At 40.3% G+C, this 19,646-nt stretch overlaps 2 protein-coding genes across 4 annotated transcripts in view; one reads left to right on the forward strand and one right to left on the reverse strand.

Annotated features, from left to right (window-relative positions):
* Positions 1-337: 337 nt before the first annotated feature.
* Positions 338-17,924, reverse strand: PTCD2 (pentatricopeptide repeat domain 2; the record flags this gene model as incomplete). The annotated part of the gene is given in 11 exon segments (XM_082337565.1): positions 338-644; positions 2,019-2,132; positions 3,782-3,856; positions 5,398-5,511; positions 9,096-9,187; positions 10,470-10,548; positions 12,071-12,188; positions 13,046-13,175; positions 15,490-15,582; positions 17,728-17,866; positions 17,868-17,924. Coding segments are annotated over 11 exon segments (1,236 nt in total). The 3' UTR covers positions 338-419.
* Positions 17,869-19,646, forward strand: part of MRPS27 (mitochondrial ribosomal protein S27) — a 48,720-nt gene continuing 46,942 nt past the window's right edge. For 2 of the 3 annotated variants that reach the window (XM_082337566.1, XM_082337568.1), the window contains exon 1: positions 17,869-17,986. In XM_082337566.1, coding sequence (XP_082193692.1) covers positions 17,923-17,986 — 64 coding nt within the window. In that variant the 5' untranslated portion in view covers positions 17,869-17,922. Of the gene's footprint in view, positions 17,987-18,370; positions 18,556-19,646 lie in introns of those variants that run through there. The other variant, XM_082337567.1, reaches the window with a different exon arrangement.

Consider the following 19,646-nt stretch of genomic DNA (forward strand, 5'->3'; position numbering starts at 1 on the left):
GCACTTCCATACTCGCTTATTCTATTTTATACTCTGGACTGCATCTATCCTTTCAGTCAGAACAGTACATCTGATAAAGACTGAATTTTCTTCTCATGAACCACAGAAGACAGGTCAGATACGCACACTAATTTGTTCACTTCCATCAGGATGTTTAGAATAGGAAAATCCTGATGTAAGTGCCTGAGGAAAAACTTCAAACCATTCTATCACTCCATTTCTGAACACACAAATACCCACCTTCACTGCTTGTTTTCAGCACCAAAATTGAAATGTGGAAGCTACATGATCTGTATTTAAACTGCAGTTTCACACAAACAATTTAAACAATTGCTCATTGTGGAAGAGGGGAGAAATTTTATTTGAACCTGGCTTCTAAGAGATGCTAACAGCAGTTCAGTTTGCCATCAAATATTGAACTATTCCAACAACAGATTTGACTGAAGCGGTTTAGCAGCCTGACAGCCCAATTGCTTCTGAATTAAAAGCTTTGCAGGGGTCTTCTTTGAACTAGGAATCTGGAAAAGCATGTCTTCCAGTGTGCACGCCGTTATCCGTCCTGAAGCTTGTAGTTTTACACAAATATCTCCTAATTTGTTGGAAAGGTCAGGGTTTTCTTCCATCTTTTCCCTGACTGTAGCCAGCTAAGGAGAAGAAAATGACAGACTGTTACAGTTCAGCAAGTCAAGATCTCATGCAACCACCATACTGAAGACAAGCAATCACTCAAAGAAAAAAGAAAGTATACAACGTAAGATATGTGGCTAACACAATGACTCATAAGAAGAGGATTTTACGCAGCACACATTATTCATCACCAGACAGTGGAAATGCACTGGATACCTATTAGAGAGAGTTTATTAGATTTAAAACTTCCTCAAAGTTGTACAGTCCTATTTTCAGTCCTAGCACAGACTAACACAATTATTTTCTATTTAAACCCAGGAAACGCAATTGCTTCCTGGAATCTACTTTCCAGAGCAGCAAAATTCTAATCATTATTATGTATCACACTAAATGTACAGTACAGTACAAATCAATAAAAGTCAGACTATAGAACACTGAGAAGTTCTGTATGCCATACACAGAGCATGAGCTCAAATATAAGTAAATCTCTTAAAAATTGTTATTGATCAATAACCTTTGGTGGAAGGAATGGGTTAGGATTAATGTTTAGTCTTCCTAGGGACTGTTACAAATCTGCTGAACAAAATCAAAATACAACACTGATACATGCGACATTTATTACAATGAATTTACAAAATGAAATGCTGCTCAAAAAAACTCCTTTTCAACACAGCAGTTAATATACATGGGCTACGTTCTGAAAGGTATGCCCCCCTTCTACCTAGCATCTGTTACTTTATGTATCAGTCATTCGTTTTGTTTAATAGGTAGCAATGAAAGGCTAAATATTTAGTTATTAACACAGTCTTCAAATATCTTGTTCCATAGACACGTTCAAAATGAATACACCAATAAGTTTCAGGAAAAGCAGCAGCAATGCTGTCAAGATGATAGCGGTATATACGTGCTCTGAAGGAAGCCTTCTTGGTGATCAATACTGTAAAAGCTATTTTTCATAGTAAAATACAGTAAAACAGCAAAATCTATTATTTCCCATATCACACTTCCCTGTATAGCATCACAGGTCTTTGCAAATATTACCAACCTAACAAGATCACTGTGATAAGAACTTTATTCTCATTTTTACATCAAATGAAAACAGCATAGAAGGCAAGGGATTAAAATATGTAATGCCGCTAGAGAATGCTTCGTCTACATTCAGATGAAATTTGAGCTTTAAGAGCAAGATCCACAATAAAAAAAGGGGAGTGGACATCTAAGTGCTTTGTCCAACAGTACAGAAAGCCAGCCAGCTGTTTTGGCATCTGAATGCATCAGAACCCAAACAACTTTAGTGGGGTGAGCTCAGGCACCTGAAGGTCTGTAGCTGAACCGCCGTCATCACGGCTCAGCCAGGCACCATGGACCTCCTCTCATTACCATATACTTACCACCTGCTCAGAAAATTCGATTTTTTTCACAAAGGGAGGAGTATCTACTTCCACTGCTGCCTCTAACGTCTTTATTACTTCTTCTAGTGAACCAGATCTGAGCTGGACAAGAACCTTAAAAATAAAATAAAACCACACCACACGAAGAGTTCCTTATCATCAGAATGCAAATTTTAAAAAAAAGTGTTTGCGGAAGACATGAAGAAAAGCAAGACAAAATACATTTCTAGATACTGTGCTGATAAAAATCCATTAATCACGAAGAAAGCAGAGAGAATGATCAATTTCCACAGAGGTTTGGGTTTTTTTCACAGCTGGGACTTGGAAAGGAAGGGTGAGCCTGGAGGCAGAACTCCTCTGATGGAGCTGCATTAGCTGTTCTTGAATAAAGTGGGTTTTTTCCATAGCTTAGAGAGGTCACTTACAGGCCACCTGCAGTAGCCCTTCTCTCAGGTTGTAGACCATACAATTAAAGAAAAAAAATTGTTGATGTACATATGTGGTTAAGGTTCATAGGGCTGAAGGAGGCCTGAAGCGGGCAGAGCACAGCTAAGGCAGGCATTTACATGGACCTGTGGTTTTTTATATCTCTTGTAGCAAGAGAGCAAAAAGTCACAATATCATAACTAGAAATTGTTCATGGCTCTACTCTCACAGATGTAGGACTGGTCTACCTTCCATTCCCATCTATGGTAGTAAGTGACTTTAAAAAAAGGGAGAAGGGTGTTAACAATTCAGAATGTGACTCATCCAACTGACAGAAATTGTCTGTTGACTCAAAAACGAGCTCAGCAACAGTACTGATACACGCCTGTGCACCCAGATGCCCGGGTCCCCTGTTTGGGGTAGGGGGCGCACCTGGATGCCTGGGTCCCTTTTTGCAGGGGCGTGGTGTGGTGGTGTGCTCCCCCTGCCTCCCTGCCCCCCCCCCCCCCCCCCCCCATTTGACCTTTACCCGTAACCCTGCTCAGGCAATCATCGCCAGTGGCGGTTGTGATGGATGCATCCAGCTCACAGTGGATTCGGGGGAGACAGATAACAACACAACAGCCAAGGGCTAACTCATGGCACTGTGTCCACCTAACCACAGTGCTGGTCAATGTCCAACTGAAGCCAAATTTGGAAGAAACCAACATACACAGTCCGTATGTAAATATGACTATGAGTTAATCATCTTACCCCCATAAATAGTGAGCAGCCCAAGAGCCCTTTGAGCTCTCCTGCACGGCAGCAGGCAGTAGGGACGCCTCTCAAGGTTACTCCTCGAGGTTGAGAGATTCCTTGCCGCAACAGATCCTCGGTAAGTGACTAATAGCATACTAAACTTCAAAATCTTAGCCAAGTGATATAAAGGATTGATTGTGCATATATAATCCTTTAGACATAAACCATTGACCAAGTCTGGGACCAAGATTGGATCCAGCTGCACCTAGACTCCTCTCTGAGAAGGAGTTTAGAAAGCAAGGGGGTCCTCTCTGAACCTCATGACTCAATGGGAGGGTCTCCCCGACAGTCTTGTCTGACGCTGTCCCCTGTGCAGTAAATACTCAAGTGCACTTTGCCATCGAATCTTGTTAAACCACTGTCGCATTTACTATCAAACTTTGTTATCAATAAACATATTGCTCTTACGAGTGCACTCTCACTTCATCCGCAACAGGTGGGGCACACCTGGCACACTTCTGTTACTTTGCACATGGGAGTTTTTTGTCCAGTATGGCATACTTCTCTGTAAGATTCTAATACAAAGCAAGCATACTTACTTTAAGATTATTGTATAGTTTGTTCTCTGTTTTCATTATCTGGGAACAATAAAATTTGGCTTGCACTACATCATTCTAGGAAGGAATTATAAATAATAAAAAAAACCCGTTAAACATGTGACACACTTCAATCATGAAAGTTCAAGAAAAATAACAGTCTTTCACAACTTTTCAATGAATCACAAACCAGCATCTAGAATCCCTTCACCAAGACTTATAGACTCCAGACAGCATCCAGCCTGTGAAAGGAACACCCCACACTGGAATTCCCACGTCATCTGTCTCTTTACCGTATCAGACAGTACTCCCTGCCTCAGATCAGCAGGGAAAGCAAGCATGTAACCAACACACATGTCCAGTTTGGCACATGTCAGAATACTTAAATGAAGTGCAGCATATGCTAATGTGTGTATTTATCCTGTCCAGCATTTTTAACCTTTTGGACATATGCATTTTCAGTGCTGTATCTATGCTATGAACTGATTTGTATAGATAGTGAATGTTACACTGACTTTTACTAGATCAACCACTGTTACTTGGGATGGAGAAACATCTCACTCACAGCAAGAGGTACTGTCAAAGATGATGCAGCTTAAGGAATAGTTAAGTGTAATGGGGAGTATTATTCTGCTTGCAAAACAAGAATTTTAACTGATTTTTACAGAAAGCAACAGCATCAAGGATATTTCATGTTGCTTCAGAGACAGAGATTTTGTTTTTTAACCTCAATGCCAATGAGAAGCCCTGTCATGCTATCATGCACATGAATAAATTAATTTCAATGATGCTATTGTTCAGTGTCTCTGTTCACAGAGACAGTGCAAAAAAGACCATAGAGTGCATAAGAAAATTTTAACAATTCTACTTTATTCATTCAAATCCATGAACAACATCAAATCGCTAGCTCTTACACTGCCTCTGACCTCTGTTTAGCCGTGAAACAGAGAAGGTTCAGAACTTCCTCAAGCTGTATATACGAAGTTACAGCAGCAGAGGAAATACTAGACTTTAGAATTTCCTAATTATTATTCTCCTGCTCAATCTTCCACCCTGTACTGCCTCAGAGCCTCTTCATATCAGTGCTTAGGCACATGAGGTGTGAAAACCTCCCCCCGAAGAAACATGTTGTTGAGAAAGACAGGCTGTCTCCCCAGCAGTAGGGCAATACACATCATAGACTTTGAGTTTGCCTCCCAAGATAAACATTTTAAAGAGATCATTGTGCAAATATTTTAAATTACCATTTTAATTTATCATTTTAATTCTATTTAAAGGAAATCATCACAAAATAGCAGATTCTGCAGAACTGGGTCCACAGTTACACCTAAGCTGTTGGCCCAACTCCCATTTTCTAAAAATATTCTATATGGCATTGTCACTAGCACAAAATACCTGTGCATTAGACTCAAGACATATGCTTAGATTTCAGAATTTCTACATTCACTTTGTGTGAGAGTTGTCTATAATCTTACTCTTTCAGGGGCCTAAAAGTTCTAGTACTTGAAGTTATTACATAGACCAGTTATGCTTCCTCTATGTTAGCTTCCTTTCACTGACTATCTTACTACAAAGAACTGTAGAGATTCAGGCACAAATCAAAACAAAAGGTACTGTACCTGCTTCAGAGCAGTTGCCACAGCAAAGCAGTATGCTCGCAGTGGTAATGTGTAACCTTTTAGCTGTGCTTCTTCAAGCAGTTTTGCAGAGATTTTGCAAGACTCCAGGTTGTCCTGCACAGAAATTTCAAACCTAAGTTGTGCTTGTTATTCTTGTGATCTGAAAGGACTACAGGCAATTGCAATCACATTCAGAAGTCAACATACTGTAAGATCACCAAGGCAATCCATATCTGAACCCAACCAAGCAGATTCTGTGCAGCACTTCTTGAGAAACACAACATCAAAATACAATATTTAAAGCTACCGAGTTCAGAAGAGGGTAAAAATAACTTCCATTATTTTAACAACTACGCCTTGCCCTAACTGTTTTGGCTTCTACAAGAGATAAAACAACCCCAGCAGTATGCTATAACCAACAGACATTTTCCTTTCTACTTTCCAATCATTCCCAAATCAGGAAGAAAGCTGACTGTTTGTCCTTACTTTATTCTAAAAGCTACATCAGATAGTTAATGGAAATCAGTGTTATTCTAAGCATTGAACTACTCAGCACCATTACACTAAAGAAATCTGTGTATGTGCAAATTTGAACATTCAAAAATTTTTAGCCTCTCTCATGGACTAAATCTTGCAAGAGATTTCCAAAGTGTATATTCTAATAGGATAGCTGAGACATTTGCCTGTTTTCCAACACAGAAAGCTTCCATTATTGCTGGGACTGTTTTCAACAGGAGTCTATAGTAAAAGGCAATGAGTTTACCTGTATGTTATCTCACAAACCACCAACTCTCAAAAACAATGCTCCTGACACTGGAAATTATGAGTAGAGATGACTGGACCTCAAACAAAATAATACTTGCCAAACTTAAAAGCTGGCAGCAGGAAGGTTTTGTAACAACTGGTACCACCAATATGGGTAAGAGCCTTCATATTCCTTCATAGTATTTGGTGTTGATTTTTGTGGCAATTAAACACGGACTCCACATATGAGTTTAGGCGAAGACAAGCGAAGACGACAACGGCAATGACACTTTATTTTTAAAATCTATCCCTTTTATAATATGATCTAGTGTTCACGAGCAAGCAAAACCCATTTCATTGGCTACTGTCCTTCGTCCATGCGTCCCCTCAGCGTTACCCTTTGGTTCTTCAAGCTGGTGCATGCGAATTCCTCTTTCAGGGATGTATCCAATCTCATCCTTATTTTTCTGCCTCTAAGTTTCACAAACTTGTTTGTAACAAGCCTCAAGGGCACAGCTACATCTTGTCAAAGTAAAACACTATCTCATTTATTCCCACAGATTTCTGTTCCTACTGTCTAAGTGTCATTCCTGTAAAATACTGGCCATGATTTAAGTGACAGGGTCATCCTTTGGGCGTTTAAAGGTGTGCTTTTCCATGCCACTGCTGAATGGTCTGCACAGCTTGTGAAAATACCTTTTAAACCACATGAGAAACCTGTGGTTTAAAACATGTTCTTTGAAAATTTAGGACCATTCTGATCACCAGAAGATTGATTATTATTACATAAATATTTTATTGTCATCAAAAGGCCTATAGCCTTTCCTGTACTAAAAGTAGCACCATCTGTTACCTTAGAGGATAGCAGTGCGTTACAACGATTTAAAACATCACAGAAGTGTTTTAGAGTTTACCTCTAAAACAATTCTGTACAAAGATTAAACATTAATTCCTTTGTTTATTTCGATAGCAATAATCTGAGCTTTAAGCCTTGTACATTTTTCTGTACTGGTCTCTGGCACGGTTATTCAAAGGAAACCAATAATTAACCTGGTAAAAATCCAGCACTGCTCTTAAAAATACCAGCACCACTATTATTTCCAGTATTCAAATAGTGCATCTTGAAGACATTTCCCTTCAAGATTTTTTTATGAAGTTTCTTATGTTGCATCAAGAGCAAAAACACTTTTGAGCTTCATCTTTTCTCCTCCTGCCACTGAAAGCTGAATCAACAGATTAAGCTTTTGAAAGAGCTCCACCTAATCTTTTTTAGTGCATAAAGGGTTACTACAGCTTATTCCCTTATTGATAGTATTTTATCCTAATGAAAAAGCCCCCACAAATTTATTGTGGCTGTTAAAACAACCAGGTGACAGTTTAGAATCATTTCCCCTCTATTTTTACCAATTTGCTAAACAAGTAACAATGGCCCAGATTATCTGTTGAAAACACAGGTAGGGCCAGAAGCAGTAGAAAACAGAAGTCTCAGGAACCTCTTCCTGTTGCATGTGCCATGGATTCAAGCCTTCTGACAGGAGGCCACGGGAAGAACCGCGTAAAGATTTTAAGGAAGAAGCTACAGCAGAGGGAGTAAAGGATACCCCAGAGAAACACAGTGGGTTTCTGTGAAAGCGTTTACCTAAACGGGCAGAGTATAGACCAAGGAGCAACCTTGAAGTAAGTAAATATTGCCTCAGTGGATGCTAGTAGCAAACATTAGCTTAAAAACTTGGGTTGTAGCATAGTGTCAAGAGTCTTCGTACATTCATAACTTTCTAAAAAAGGCGCCTTCTATATAGAACTGGTAACAACCTTGAACTGACTGTAACCATCTATCTCTAGCTATTTTTAACAGCAGACAACTTCCACAGCTCCTTCTCAGCTCTGTCTACTGCCCCACTCTCCAAACACCAAAGCCACATAGCTATTTCTACTTCCCCTGACCTAAAGGCAGCCCTGATTCATTAGAACTGAAAATTTCAGAAGCACCACATAAATTACTGCTGAGCTACCATTTTAGGCCAACTCCTTTTTATCACATATGCACTCAGTTTCATTGTATGGTTAACTGAGAAGCCTGAGGAAGTTTAGTCTAGTGGTATAATTTTTCCTCAGCTAGTGTCTTTCTTCCTAAAAACATGAGGAAATTGAAGAAGAGTTTCCTACTGAGTTTGGGAAGGGCCTATGTTATTTCAAATTGCAGAACTGATTCAAATCCAGAGAGGAAGATCAAAACAAAAAAGTTTGGGGATGTCACTTTGCTACACAAGGGAAACAGTTCTAAGGAAACACTCATAGAACCTATGTAGTCTAGTTTCTTACTGTGTTCATGCTCTTTTTCTCTGAGCTAAAACCACAGTTAAGCTAAAGGGGCAGCCTGTCTCTCACTGAAGGCATTCATTTAGGTTTTTCTCCATTTAGCTGCCCATTTTCATCAGACATGTAGGAACAGATTACCTTTGAGAACTCTAATCCTTGTCAAATTTGGGTGCCACTACAGAAATGGTTCAAGGTTACTTGGAGAGGGAGAGGAGAAATGGATGGGAGATGTCTGACAAACAGGACATATCATATATATGCCTTGTCTCTTAAGAAAGCCAAACTCTAAAATCAATATTGAGGCTCAAGCACAGAGTACAGTCTGAAGAGATGCACAGATCCCAGAGAAAGAATACTATCAGCTAATCAAAGGCTGCGTCAAATTTGTTCCTTAGTGCTTATGTCCACATAATTTTTTAGAGATTTGCTTTGTGACATTAGTTTGTATGGGAAGCTATATATGTGCACCATATCATGCATGATGAAGCAATTTAGGACTTAAATATGTCTAAAACATTTGCACTAGATAAGAAATCATGACTGGGAACACATGGAAATTTTAAAATCCAAAAAAAGAGAAGTAATAGAGAAGGCATTTCAAATACTTTTTCATCATGTAAATTGAAAATACTTACCAGTTTGTAGCATATTGCAAATGCAAGTAGATAGGTTTCTTTGTTGAAAGGTATACCTTGTTTTTTCATTTCTACCAGAACTTCCAAAGCACCTATCAAAATGACATTAGTGTTACTCACTTCACAAATTTAAGGCTGTACATTTAGTAACTGGAAAAAAAAATTCAACATGGTATGAGCTCAGTAAGTCTATTTCAAAATAAGAATGTAAACTGAAACCTGTTATTTTTTTAAAAATTAATACATTTGAAAAAGTTTAATTTAGGGTCAGTTGGATGTAAAAATTTCTTTCCAGCAAGGTTTTCAATCTACATTAGCATCTGGCCTTACTGTTCTATTATTTTCATAGAAATCTAAAACTGAATTCTAGATACTTGACAAAGCCGCTCTGATTCTTCCTAACTGCCCAGAAAGCAAGCCTTTTAAACACGTGATCAAAGCTTCCACCATTTTAGGCAAACTATCTAACAGCTCCTCAATAATGCACTTGCTCCACTACACCACAACACTGCATTCAGGCTCTGATTTAGCTATTTTTACAGTGGCTCAGTCTCAACTTTTAGGACAACTGCTGGACTTAGATTTGCCAAACATCAAGAGACAAAGTGCTGTGTGTTCAACAAATTTCAAATAAAGGGTTTTGCTTGAAAAGCTTACTCCATACTCAATTTAAGATTTTCTCATGGAAAGTCTTTTCAGTCAAGTCAGATGATTCCCCCTTATCATCACAAAGGGCCAAACTGATTTGAAGCATTTGACTTAAATACTGCAGTAGCCACTCTGTTTGGGCACACTAGTAAAACAAACCAAGAGAAGAGTATGGTCTGGTTTTGTTATCAATGGAAAAAGGGTACTCTTTCCTGCTCTGACACAAATGCAGAACTGCCAGAAAAATTGTTGAAGAACTTACTGTTCCAAAAACCACATAAACCAAACTTTGAACAGAGAAAACAAAAAGCTATTGGAAATTACAAACCAAAGAGAAGTCAAGCCTTCAGAAAGGAGGGTTTAGGAAACAAGCCCTCCTGGATAACCACGATTCTGTGCAACTGAGAATGGTAAGAATACCATTTGAAGTATGAAAAAAATACAGCCTTCCATTTTTATTATTATTATATATACATTATTTTATATATTTATTATTATTTATAAATATTTTATTATTTATACACACTACAATGCAGCTCATTCACATCTACACTGATTTACATGATGTTTGGCCTTCTAAAACCATAAACCGATCAGCAATAGTCATTTAAAATACATACATTTATATACACATACACAAACTTACAGTGAGAAGCATCCTCCTCAAAACGCATTTGCCTTAGCAATACAGTACTTACTAACAAACTGTAGCAATACAGTACTTACTTTCAAAATGGCCCTTTTTAAACAACATAGTCATCAAAATATGAAATGATGTATTGTCTGAGAAAAAACCACGCAAATTCTGGAGAAGAAACATACAAACAGAGCAAGCATAAAGAAAGTTAGGACAGTGAGCATTCTTACTGCGCACAGCATTTAGCAGGTCTTCCTACTGGAATAAGCCCCATCTTCAGAAGTTCACCATTTAACTCCCTGGGTTCCCTGACTGTCTCTCTGTCAAATAACCTCTAAACTACCAGTGACTTAGTATGGTCAAAAGCTCACTAAAATTAAACAGAAATTTCCGAGAGATTCCCACTATCATTATTTTTAATGACAGATTGTGACCTCTAATTTAATGCAAGCAGAAGTCACTGACTAATGGCAACTCCAAAATCTCAGCAGAAATACAGCTTGCAGCTGATTAACAATATCTTTGGGGTAAAGTACCACCATCATGAAACTGAAAGAATTTTTTACTAATCACAGTATCAAATGATGAACAGATCAGCACAAGGCCTTGAGTGATGACAAGCAGAGTACCAGAAGAAAGAGTAAGTGTATTTTACATTCCACTTCAATCATGCTGTGTGTTGGGAATAGCCAAATAAAATGCCAGAGGTATTAAGTCTAAATTTCTGCAGTATAGTCTGAAGATGTGGTACTGTACCTTACAATCCATCAGTTACTAACTCCTGCAAGTACTGCAGGACCTGACTTCATAACATAGCTCTTAATCACAAAAAAAAAAACCCAAAACAAAACCAAAACCACACATACCATTACACATGCCTAATTTAACAATAGTAGCCCAAGCAAGAATTTTCCCATTTCTTGCTAGGCATATCTCGTGCCTTAATGAATTAACATCATAGAGATGACTTTCCACTGGCCGCCAGATATTTTTGAAGACACATTATTGCACAGAATCTTTTTAATTTATCATAGAATCATAGAATCATAGAATGGTTTGGGTTGGAAGGCACCTTAAAGATCATCTAGTTCCATATACACTGGGCATGATTAATATCTTGTTATAATAGCACACATAGCATTTTACAGATGTTCAAAAACAAGTCCTTAAGTTTCTTCAGCACTAAAATGGCCAAGTTCCTGAGTATGATGAATATCATACTACCTCTACGGGGTTCAGACGGAGGTGAAGTACAGAGTAACATGACAAACCTGTTGGTGCAAATAACCCAAGGGATTTCAGAGGACTACTACATAAAAACTCAGAAGTGTTCATTTTCCAAGAATGATCTAATGCAACACAGGATGCAGGAAAACATGCATCAGCTGTGTTCATTTGAGGAATTATTTTTTCATCAATACTTTTTATTCACATGATGCAATTACACAGAAGTACAATAATAAAGTTATTAGTCAAACTAGCATTTAATTTTCTTTTAATTACTGTTTTGCTATTTTTAAAATAAAAACCATGCAATCTGCATCCGTACATTAATGTCATAGACATCCTTGCTACTGCAGCACTTATACTTCAAGTCTACGAGCTCATGCAAGGCTCATGCATAGCATACCAATTACTCATATTGCAATAATAATAGTAACAATATTTTCAAAATATATAGGGGAATTACCTGATCTTTGATAAGTTCTACTGCAGGTCTTTCAAGGTCCAGCTCATAACAGAGCCTCATAAAGAGGGGCCCAAATTTAAAATGGTGTAAGGCTGTGATTCCATTCTGTTCATGGTACCTATTGGAAAGATTAAAAAAAGTTAATCACACAGAGCATGGAATCTGTTAAGGGAAAACAGCCTTAAATAGACAGCAAGATCTGTATGTGCAATGACAGGGGCACACTACTCTATCTGCACTAGCCAATGACATTTAGATAACAGGAGATTAATTTTATGGAAAAAATATTGTTTTGATCAAACTAATAAATTAACTAGTAATACGTAATCTGTTCTATTTCCAGGTAAAGTAACCTGCATTGGATTAGTAATAGAATGGGTCTCTGCCGTGAAAATTCCCAGCTACTTTACCTTCCATTCACAGAGCAATAGCACAGGAAGTTGCAGCAGTCTATTTTAGCAGCAGTACCTGCTAAAATACCTCAACTTTTACTCTCCTACACTAAAAGAAAAAAAAAAAAAAAAGATAAAAATAAAGTGTTTCACTTGTGTTTCACTTTTTTCTTTATAGTTCCTACACTGTAATTGCTGGGAAGCCGTACATTCACAAAACCTCCTGATCTGCCACAGCTGGGTCCAGACCAGTTTATAACCAGGCGTGTCTTGGCTGGAAAATGCCACTGAACACACCACTACCTCTCAGCTGAGAGATGACATTTCTATCTGGCTGACCATTCATTCTTCGTACAGTAGGACACCACTTCGTTCCCGTAGCTTGACTCTCCTTTGATCTTAGAGTCTCGGAACGGTTGCAAGATCCAAAGTAAATGAGAATACAGCCTTAGTTTAAGGGATTAACTATGCATAGAGCCACTGAATTAGGCCAAGCCCTCAATTGCAGATATAACCTGAGATGATCCAACAAAAGCAAAAAAGTAAAGCCAGAAAACAGCGTTACCTGGATTGTTAAAAATACCTGTAAATAACTTTTCTGGCTAGTTCCACATCAGATGATGTCTGACACAAATGCAGTACATTTTTTAGTTCATTTTTGAGAATGACTCCATTTTTCTGTAATTTTTCTTTAATACTTCTAAAATACGGATCTGAAAATAAAACACATTATAGCAGCAGTCTATAGACAATTCCATTACCTGTGTTGCATACTTGGTACCTGAAACATTGAGATCCAATGAAGGAGAAAGCTTGTTTTTTTCACCAAGAAAAATGCATAAAGCTTCTTACAGACAAGCATGCCTAGGTGACCCCATGAAGTCATGTCAAGACTTGGAAAACCAAGAAGATGCTTATTGTGAACTTAATTTCATTGTGTATCTTATGGAATATATCAGGTAATACAAAAATTTTAAAGAGGAAGGAAGTTTTTTAAGTGACATTTTCTGCCTTATGTTCTTTTTTTAAAAAGCAAGCAAACAAACAAACTCAACATTCAAACGAGCGTAAGAACTTTCACTCAACACTGTTCGTACAGATTTAAATTCCTTCACAACTGATGCAAATACAGTCTCATACGTAATCTATGTATTTCTATACATAGCCATAAACTTAGAGTTGCTTCCTTTCCCCCCCAGAAAAGAAGTTTTTCTATCCAGCACTTTCTTCTGTGACAAAGCAAGCACAAAGATCAGTCCCTCAGTTGGTAATCTCAAGGCTCTGATTCAGACACACACAAGATTAAAATCACATGTACCACCTGGCAGCCCAATGCCTCTAATGTGCTGCCCTCTGTCTTGGGCAGGGAAGTTAACTTTTTTGTAGCAGTTGCTGGGTCACTGCTGTTTCCAAGCTAGTAACCTACACAAGAGGTGCAAAGTGAGCACCCCAGAGAACAACATATTCAGCTACTGGATGCATATCTGCTGCTACATGCAAATACAAGTCCTTACTCGAGACTGAGATGCAGAGCTGAATCCTGTGATGTCAGAAGAATGTATATATCTAAGTATGCATATGTAATGGCTGTGATGTGTTCAGAGGTGAGCAGAAATTTAAAAAACACCTGGGATCTGAACTGTATTTGTAAAGAACACATAATAGTTATTATAACTACTGTAAGTGTTTACCTGCTGTAGTTAATAGTATAACTATTATAGTTAATAGTTGCATTATAATAAATAATAGCTATTATATATTCTGTGTAACAAAATAGTTATTATTGCTTTTCCATTTCTAAACCAAGTTTATTACTAGCCCTAATTACTTCTTTTCATCTTTCAAGTATTAGACTAAACATGGAGTACAGAAATCATGCACACACACACACACACACACACAGAGGTGCTCAGCACATTGTTTTAATCAGTTTTCAGAGGATACTATTTGTACAAAACTAAAAGGTCAACTGTGACCTGTAAAGCCAAATATTTGGCTCCTACAAACCTGTTTCAGCAAGAGTGTAATAGCAATAAATTCAATGTATCTCAAGTACAGGACAAGTAATCCCCAATACAAGTACGTCATCATCACAGCAAAATATAACAACATTATGACTCTCCACTGCCTGATTTAAATTGTACTTTTACTTAATATAGAAAAGCTGTCAGGTTGACTTTACCTCCCTCTCTGTCCCAGAAGACTGGTTTATATAAAACTAAATTTGATTATTTGTGTCTTCTTTGCCACACACAAAAAAATTAAAATTAATGACATCCTTTGGAACAATTGTCATTTTGTATCACTAGAACACCTGCACATGATAAAACAGAGTCTCACCTAACCATTCTTAAATACTCTTAAATACGGGCAGCTTTGTGTTTATATTTATGTTCCTTAAAGATAGGAATTCGCATACACTTTAAACAGCATGACAAAATGCCCATCAGAAAAAATCACCAATTTTGCTCCTTTGTTAGTTTGGAAAACGTGAATTTGTTTTTCATATTCTGCATATGCATACATCTGGAATTGGGTGTACAACTGAGAACTTACATTAGGTAAAAGAAAAAAAAAATCTAAAAGAATAAGCTAACTAAATTTACAGTGCGGATTAAAAGAGAATTACTGGCATAGGCCTTCTCTGGATAGTTAAGTAACTATTAGGCTTTGTATTAACTTTCTCTACTGATGATATATTTGAAGCAAGATTTGTAGACTGAAATAGTATTTTCTATTAGACTATCTGACAAAGTTGAAAAGCAAGGACGCAACCATTTCAGGTCTTATGCAAACACCTTGCCTACTTGAAAGCTTCTCCACATCTCCCAACACAGCATAACCAATATTGTTTCATTCTACGAAGCCTCAGATCTTCCAATAATTTTAGCTACAAAAAATTTGCAAGAGGCAGACATAAGTTGTTGCTTTACATGGGGTCAACTGGTGTCATATTATAATGACTTTGACTGTTTTGTTTCCTAGGACTCATGCTAAACATGAGAATGGTGATTATGAAATAAATACCTTTTTTGCCATGAACTTCATTTCTAATTGCCACTTTCATCTGCTGAAATTCTTGTAACTTTATATCATCTTCTGTTAGCAGATACCGCTTCCCTACCATAAGAAAAAAAGAGGAAGGTTGAGTTTTACGTCACACTGTCTGTTTCACTACTACTGAACTTTGCATTTATGAATTACTGCTGTTTATTATTGTGTGATGCCAGACCACAGGCAGCATGATGCTAAAGAAAGACTGCAAAAATTGCAGTTGCTCACGTCACTGAGAAAAGAACCCAAGCACTATGTCACGGCTTTCCATAATTAATGTGTACAAGGATGAAGAAGTATATATTTATTGGATGTGCAAAAGTAAAACTAGAGACACCATTCCTCTCCACCTAGCCAAGGTACAAGAGGATTCTGCACAAGAATAAGATCTTTCTCCCTTTCATGCTTTTATAATGATTTGTCTTGTCATCTCTTTGTTCACCACAATTCACTAGTGGCACAGCTTTCTTTCCTCACATGTGCTGTCCCCACTACTGTAGAATGCATTGTTCTGGAAGCTCTGAACACAGTAGGAAGACAAAAGGAAAAAAACCCAAGCTTATTATTTGGATTGTAGTAACACTCAGGAGACCTAGTGAAGTTCTGGTGCAGTACAGACATCAGAGATGAGACAGTCATTGAGTCTAGAATCTCAAAATTAACTTCGGGTGCTGACCTCAACCGTACTGCGTTGTAAGCTCCTTTAACAAAAGCGTCATGCAAATGTTATTTGTGAAGTCTTTGCTGTCACAAAACCAGCTCTCCAGTAGATTTTTATTTGCAACCAATGATTTTGTAACAGCGTCACTATAATAGTTTGCGTTGTCACAATCCAATCTCTTAAGTTTTTGGCTTCTTAAAGAATGATTCTAATCATGAAGGGACAAGAGCATATATTGACCTGAGTTAGGTTATTTATTCTCCTTCTGCATTTCCCCAGCAAAATGTAACAGGCCACGCAAATAAAAACACTTGTTTTCTATGCAAGTGAAGCATAGTAATGACACACTTCATAAAATCTGAAGAGAAAATCCATTCAATGGCACCTTTAGCCATTAAATTTAATGGAAACAGTTCCCATGGGTAAACAAATACACTTCATCCAGCATGAAACTGGCCTGGATTACCCTGCCGTTTACTTCCCACAGACCTTCTCAGCTGGTCTAACACCGAAAGACTGTCCCTGCTCTGGGCCTCTCCAGAGCTGATGCAGGAATCATGCCGGTGCCTGGGGTGGGACAGGCGCGCCACACCGCGTGGACACAGCGGTCACAGGCGGTGTCAGCAGAGAGCTTGAGGCAGCTGAATTTTACCCTTCTTGAATTCAATTTGCTGAATTCTGCCGATTCCTTAAATTCATACCTTACAGTGCTATATAAACAAACCAGTAAAAAACCAAATAAGAGGGCCTCTGAGGAAAAAGGAGGTGTATTGATACAATGGCTGGCGAACGCAGGTGGTGCAGGCCATCCCAGAGAACTTAACTAACCAATCTGCTTTACCTCAGCCCTGGTGCAACCCTCTAAAAGGAAGGCTGGTGAGGGCCGGTGAGGACCGGTGGGCAGACCACCACGCAGGGGGGATCTTCATGTCTCTGAGAGCTCTAACAGAGCTGTAAAGTGAGCGAAACCTCCACTGACGCTGGCGCAGCAGGCGGGGAGCCCGGACGGGGCCCGCGCTGGGAGCCCTCTGCCACACACCTCCTTTCCATGTGTCCCCTCCTGTTCTCTGGGTGAGGGAGAGCCTTGGAGAGGCCTCTGAAGCCCGGGCGCGGTGGTGGTGGTGGTGACAACCAGCAGGCGCAGCCCAGGGTCTGGATAACACTGTCGTCCTCCCAGAACAAATTTATGAAGCTACATTTTTTTCTTTCAGTGGCTCGTATCCAGCCAGCGGCAACCACGGGGTGAACTGCGTAACGCCGCCGCCAGCCCTCCTCGCGGGACAGCTCTGCCGCACCAGCTCTGCCCGCCCACCGCAGCACGAACGGGCCCGCTCCGAAGCCCACCGGGAGCCCCTCGGCGCTCCCCCGCCATACCCCGCGCCGAGGCGGACATGCCCGCAGGAACTACAACTCCCGGCAGGCACAAGGCTGGCGGCGGTCGCCGGCCCTGCCGGGAGTTGTAGTACTCCGGTCGGCCCCCGAGCCAAGGAGCAGCCCAGGGCCGCGGCCGCGCATCCCGCCGCCCGCCCCCGCCGCGCAGCCCGCGGTACCTGCAGGCCCGCAGCCCCAGCAGCCCGAGGCGGGCGGGCGAACCGCCGAGCGCCGCACCGCCTCCCGCACCACCCGCTGGGAGCCGCCAGCGAGCACGGCCGCCATCTTGCGCCCGGGCCTGCCGGCGGCGGCGGCCGGGGGCGGGGCGGTCGCAGGCCTGCCCCGCGCCGCCGTTCGCCTCCTCCCTCGGCGCCATGGCCGCCCCCGTGCTCAGGCGAGGCGTGCTCTGGAGCGGGAGGGCCCTCGGCGCTGCGGCAGGTCGGTGCTCCGTTGGCAAGAGGCAGCAGGGCCCGCTGCGGCGGCGGGGCGGGGGTGGGGGGGCGCGCTGAGGGGGGGCGCGGGCCGGGCCGGGCCGCGGGGGACGGGCCCGGGCGGGACGGGCCCTCGAGTCGACGTGGTTGCTGCGGGCTGCGGTGGCCGCCGCCGTCGGGAGCGTGAGCAGGGACGGGGTGCTGTGTGGGGACCTTCCCTTCGCCTTCATACATATATATTACATATATATATATGTATATGTATATATACAAATTGGAGACAGCTCTGAGAACGGCGTATCACTAGCTGCGGTGCGGGAGAGTATTCTTAATTTGTTTTTTATAGGTACTCTGCCTTGCCGATTTCATAGCTGGATAGCTTAGGACCGGACTTTTCGGGTCACGGGAAGGCACACGGAGTTGTATGGAGGCCGCCAAACGCGCGGCAGTAAGGGTTGAGCAAAACCTGATAGCTCGGGTGACAGAGGCACAGCCAAGACTGATGTTTTTGAAAAGACGCCTTTCCAAAAATCCTGACCTTGGGGAAAGAACTGAGCTCAGTAAGGCTTCCTTCAGGTGAGGTGGTGATGGATAACTTCATTGTGCCTTTGCAGCCTCCCCGAGCAGAAATTTTTCTGTGCTGTTTCCTGGTGGCTGGATGCCCCTGTCTCAAAAACGCCGCCCTTTCCTCGGGCGCTGGAGCCGCTCAGCAGCGAACCGGCATGGAGGCCTCAGACCTGGCCTCCAGCTTACCTGAGCAGAGCACTGTCATACAGACAGTTGCTTGTGCTATAGAAAATAGTTCTTTAAACTCTCATGCTTGCTAGTGGCATCCTTAGCTGTGAATGAGCATACAGAAGTTCATCCTAAAAAAAAAACAAACAACAAACCCAAATCTTTTCTGTGCCTCTTTTGTCAGCATAATGAAAAATAGCTTTAAAAGAAACCCCACCAACCAAACAAAAATAAGTCTCTTTCTATGTTCTAACTGTTTGGTAAAGTGATGCACGTATTCTTATATTCTGAGAATTCTATGTACCAGGTCTTTTTGACAAAAATTTGCAAAGATGTTCAGAGCTGGGTGTGTGTGTATAATTGCATGTCAGAAGGATGATGAGAAAAATTGTTTCACGCCCAAGAATAACAAACTTTTAGCGGTAGCAGGTAGATTTTCAGATAAAGGCTTTAAGGTAGTTGCTAAGAATTCTGTGTAGCATAGTAATGTCTATTTTTAAAATATATCATGTTTTTTAACGTTAATTTGTGCAACCTTTTGCATGTATTTCTATATCTTCCTTCAACAAATTTTATTCAGATGTTCCTCATGCATCTTCAAGGCCTCATCATCTGTGAGTGATGCACAGACATGGTTTGTTCTTCCAACTGAATCATTTTCCGTTTTGTTTCAAAAGCTAGAACAGCGTCTTAGGCAGATTTCAAAGGTGGTGCAAAGAGTGTTTGGAAAAACTTTCAAAAACATTTGAGTGAACTCTGCAGTTCACAGGAGATGCAAAAAAAATGATCAAAAATGGAGTATTTCCAGATGAGCATATGCCTTTCATTTCCAGTGAGACAAATCTTTACAGGTGGAAAAAATAACCATCCAACAACAGAAAAGCCTCTTTGTGTGTATTCACCTTTTTGGCTTATGCTTTTATGCCTACATT

The sequence above is a fragment of the Platalea leucorodia genome (genome assembly GCF_965183815.1).
Source record: "Platalea leucorodia genome assembly, chromosome: Z".
Classification (NCBI taxonomy): domain Eukaryota; kingdom Metazoa; phylum Chordata; class Aves; order Pelecaniformes; family Threskiornithidae; genus Platalea; species Platalea leucorodia.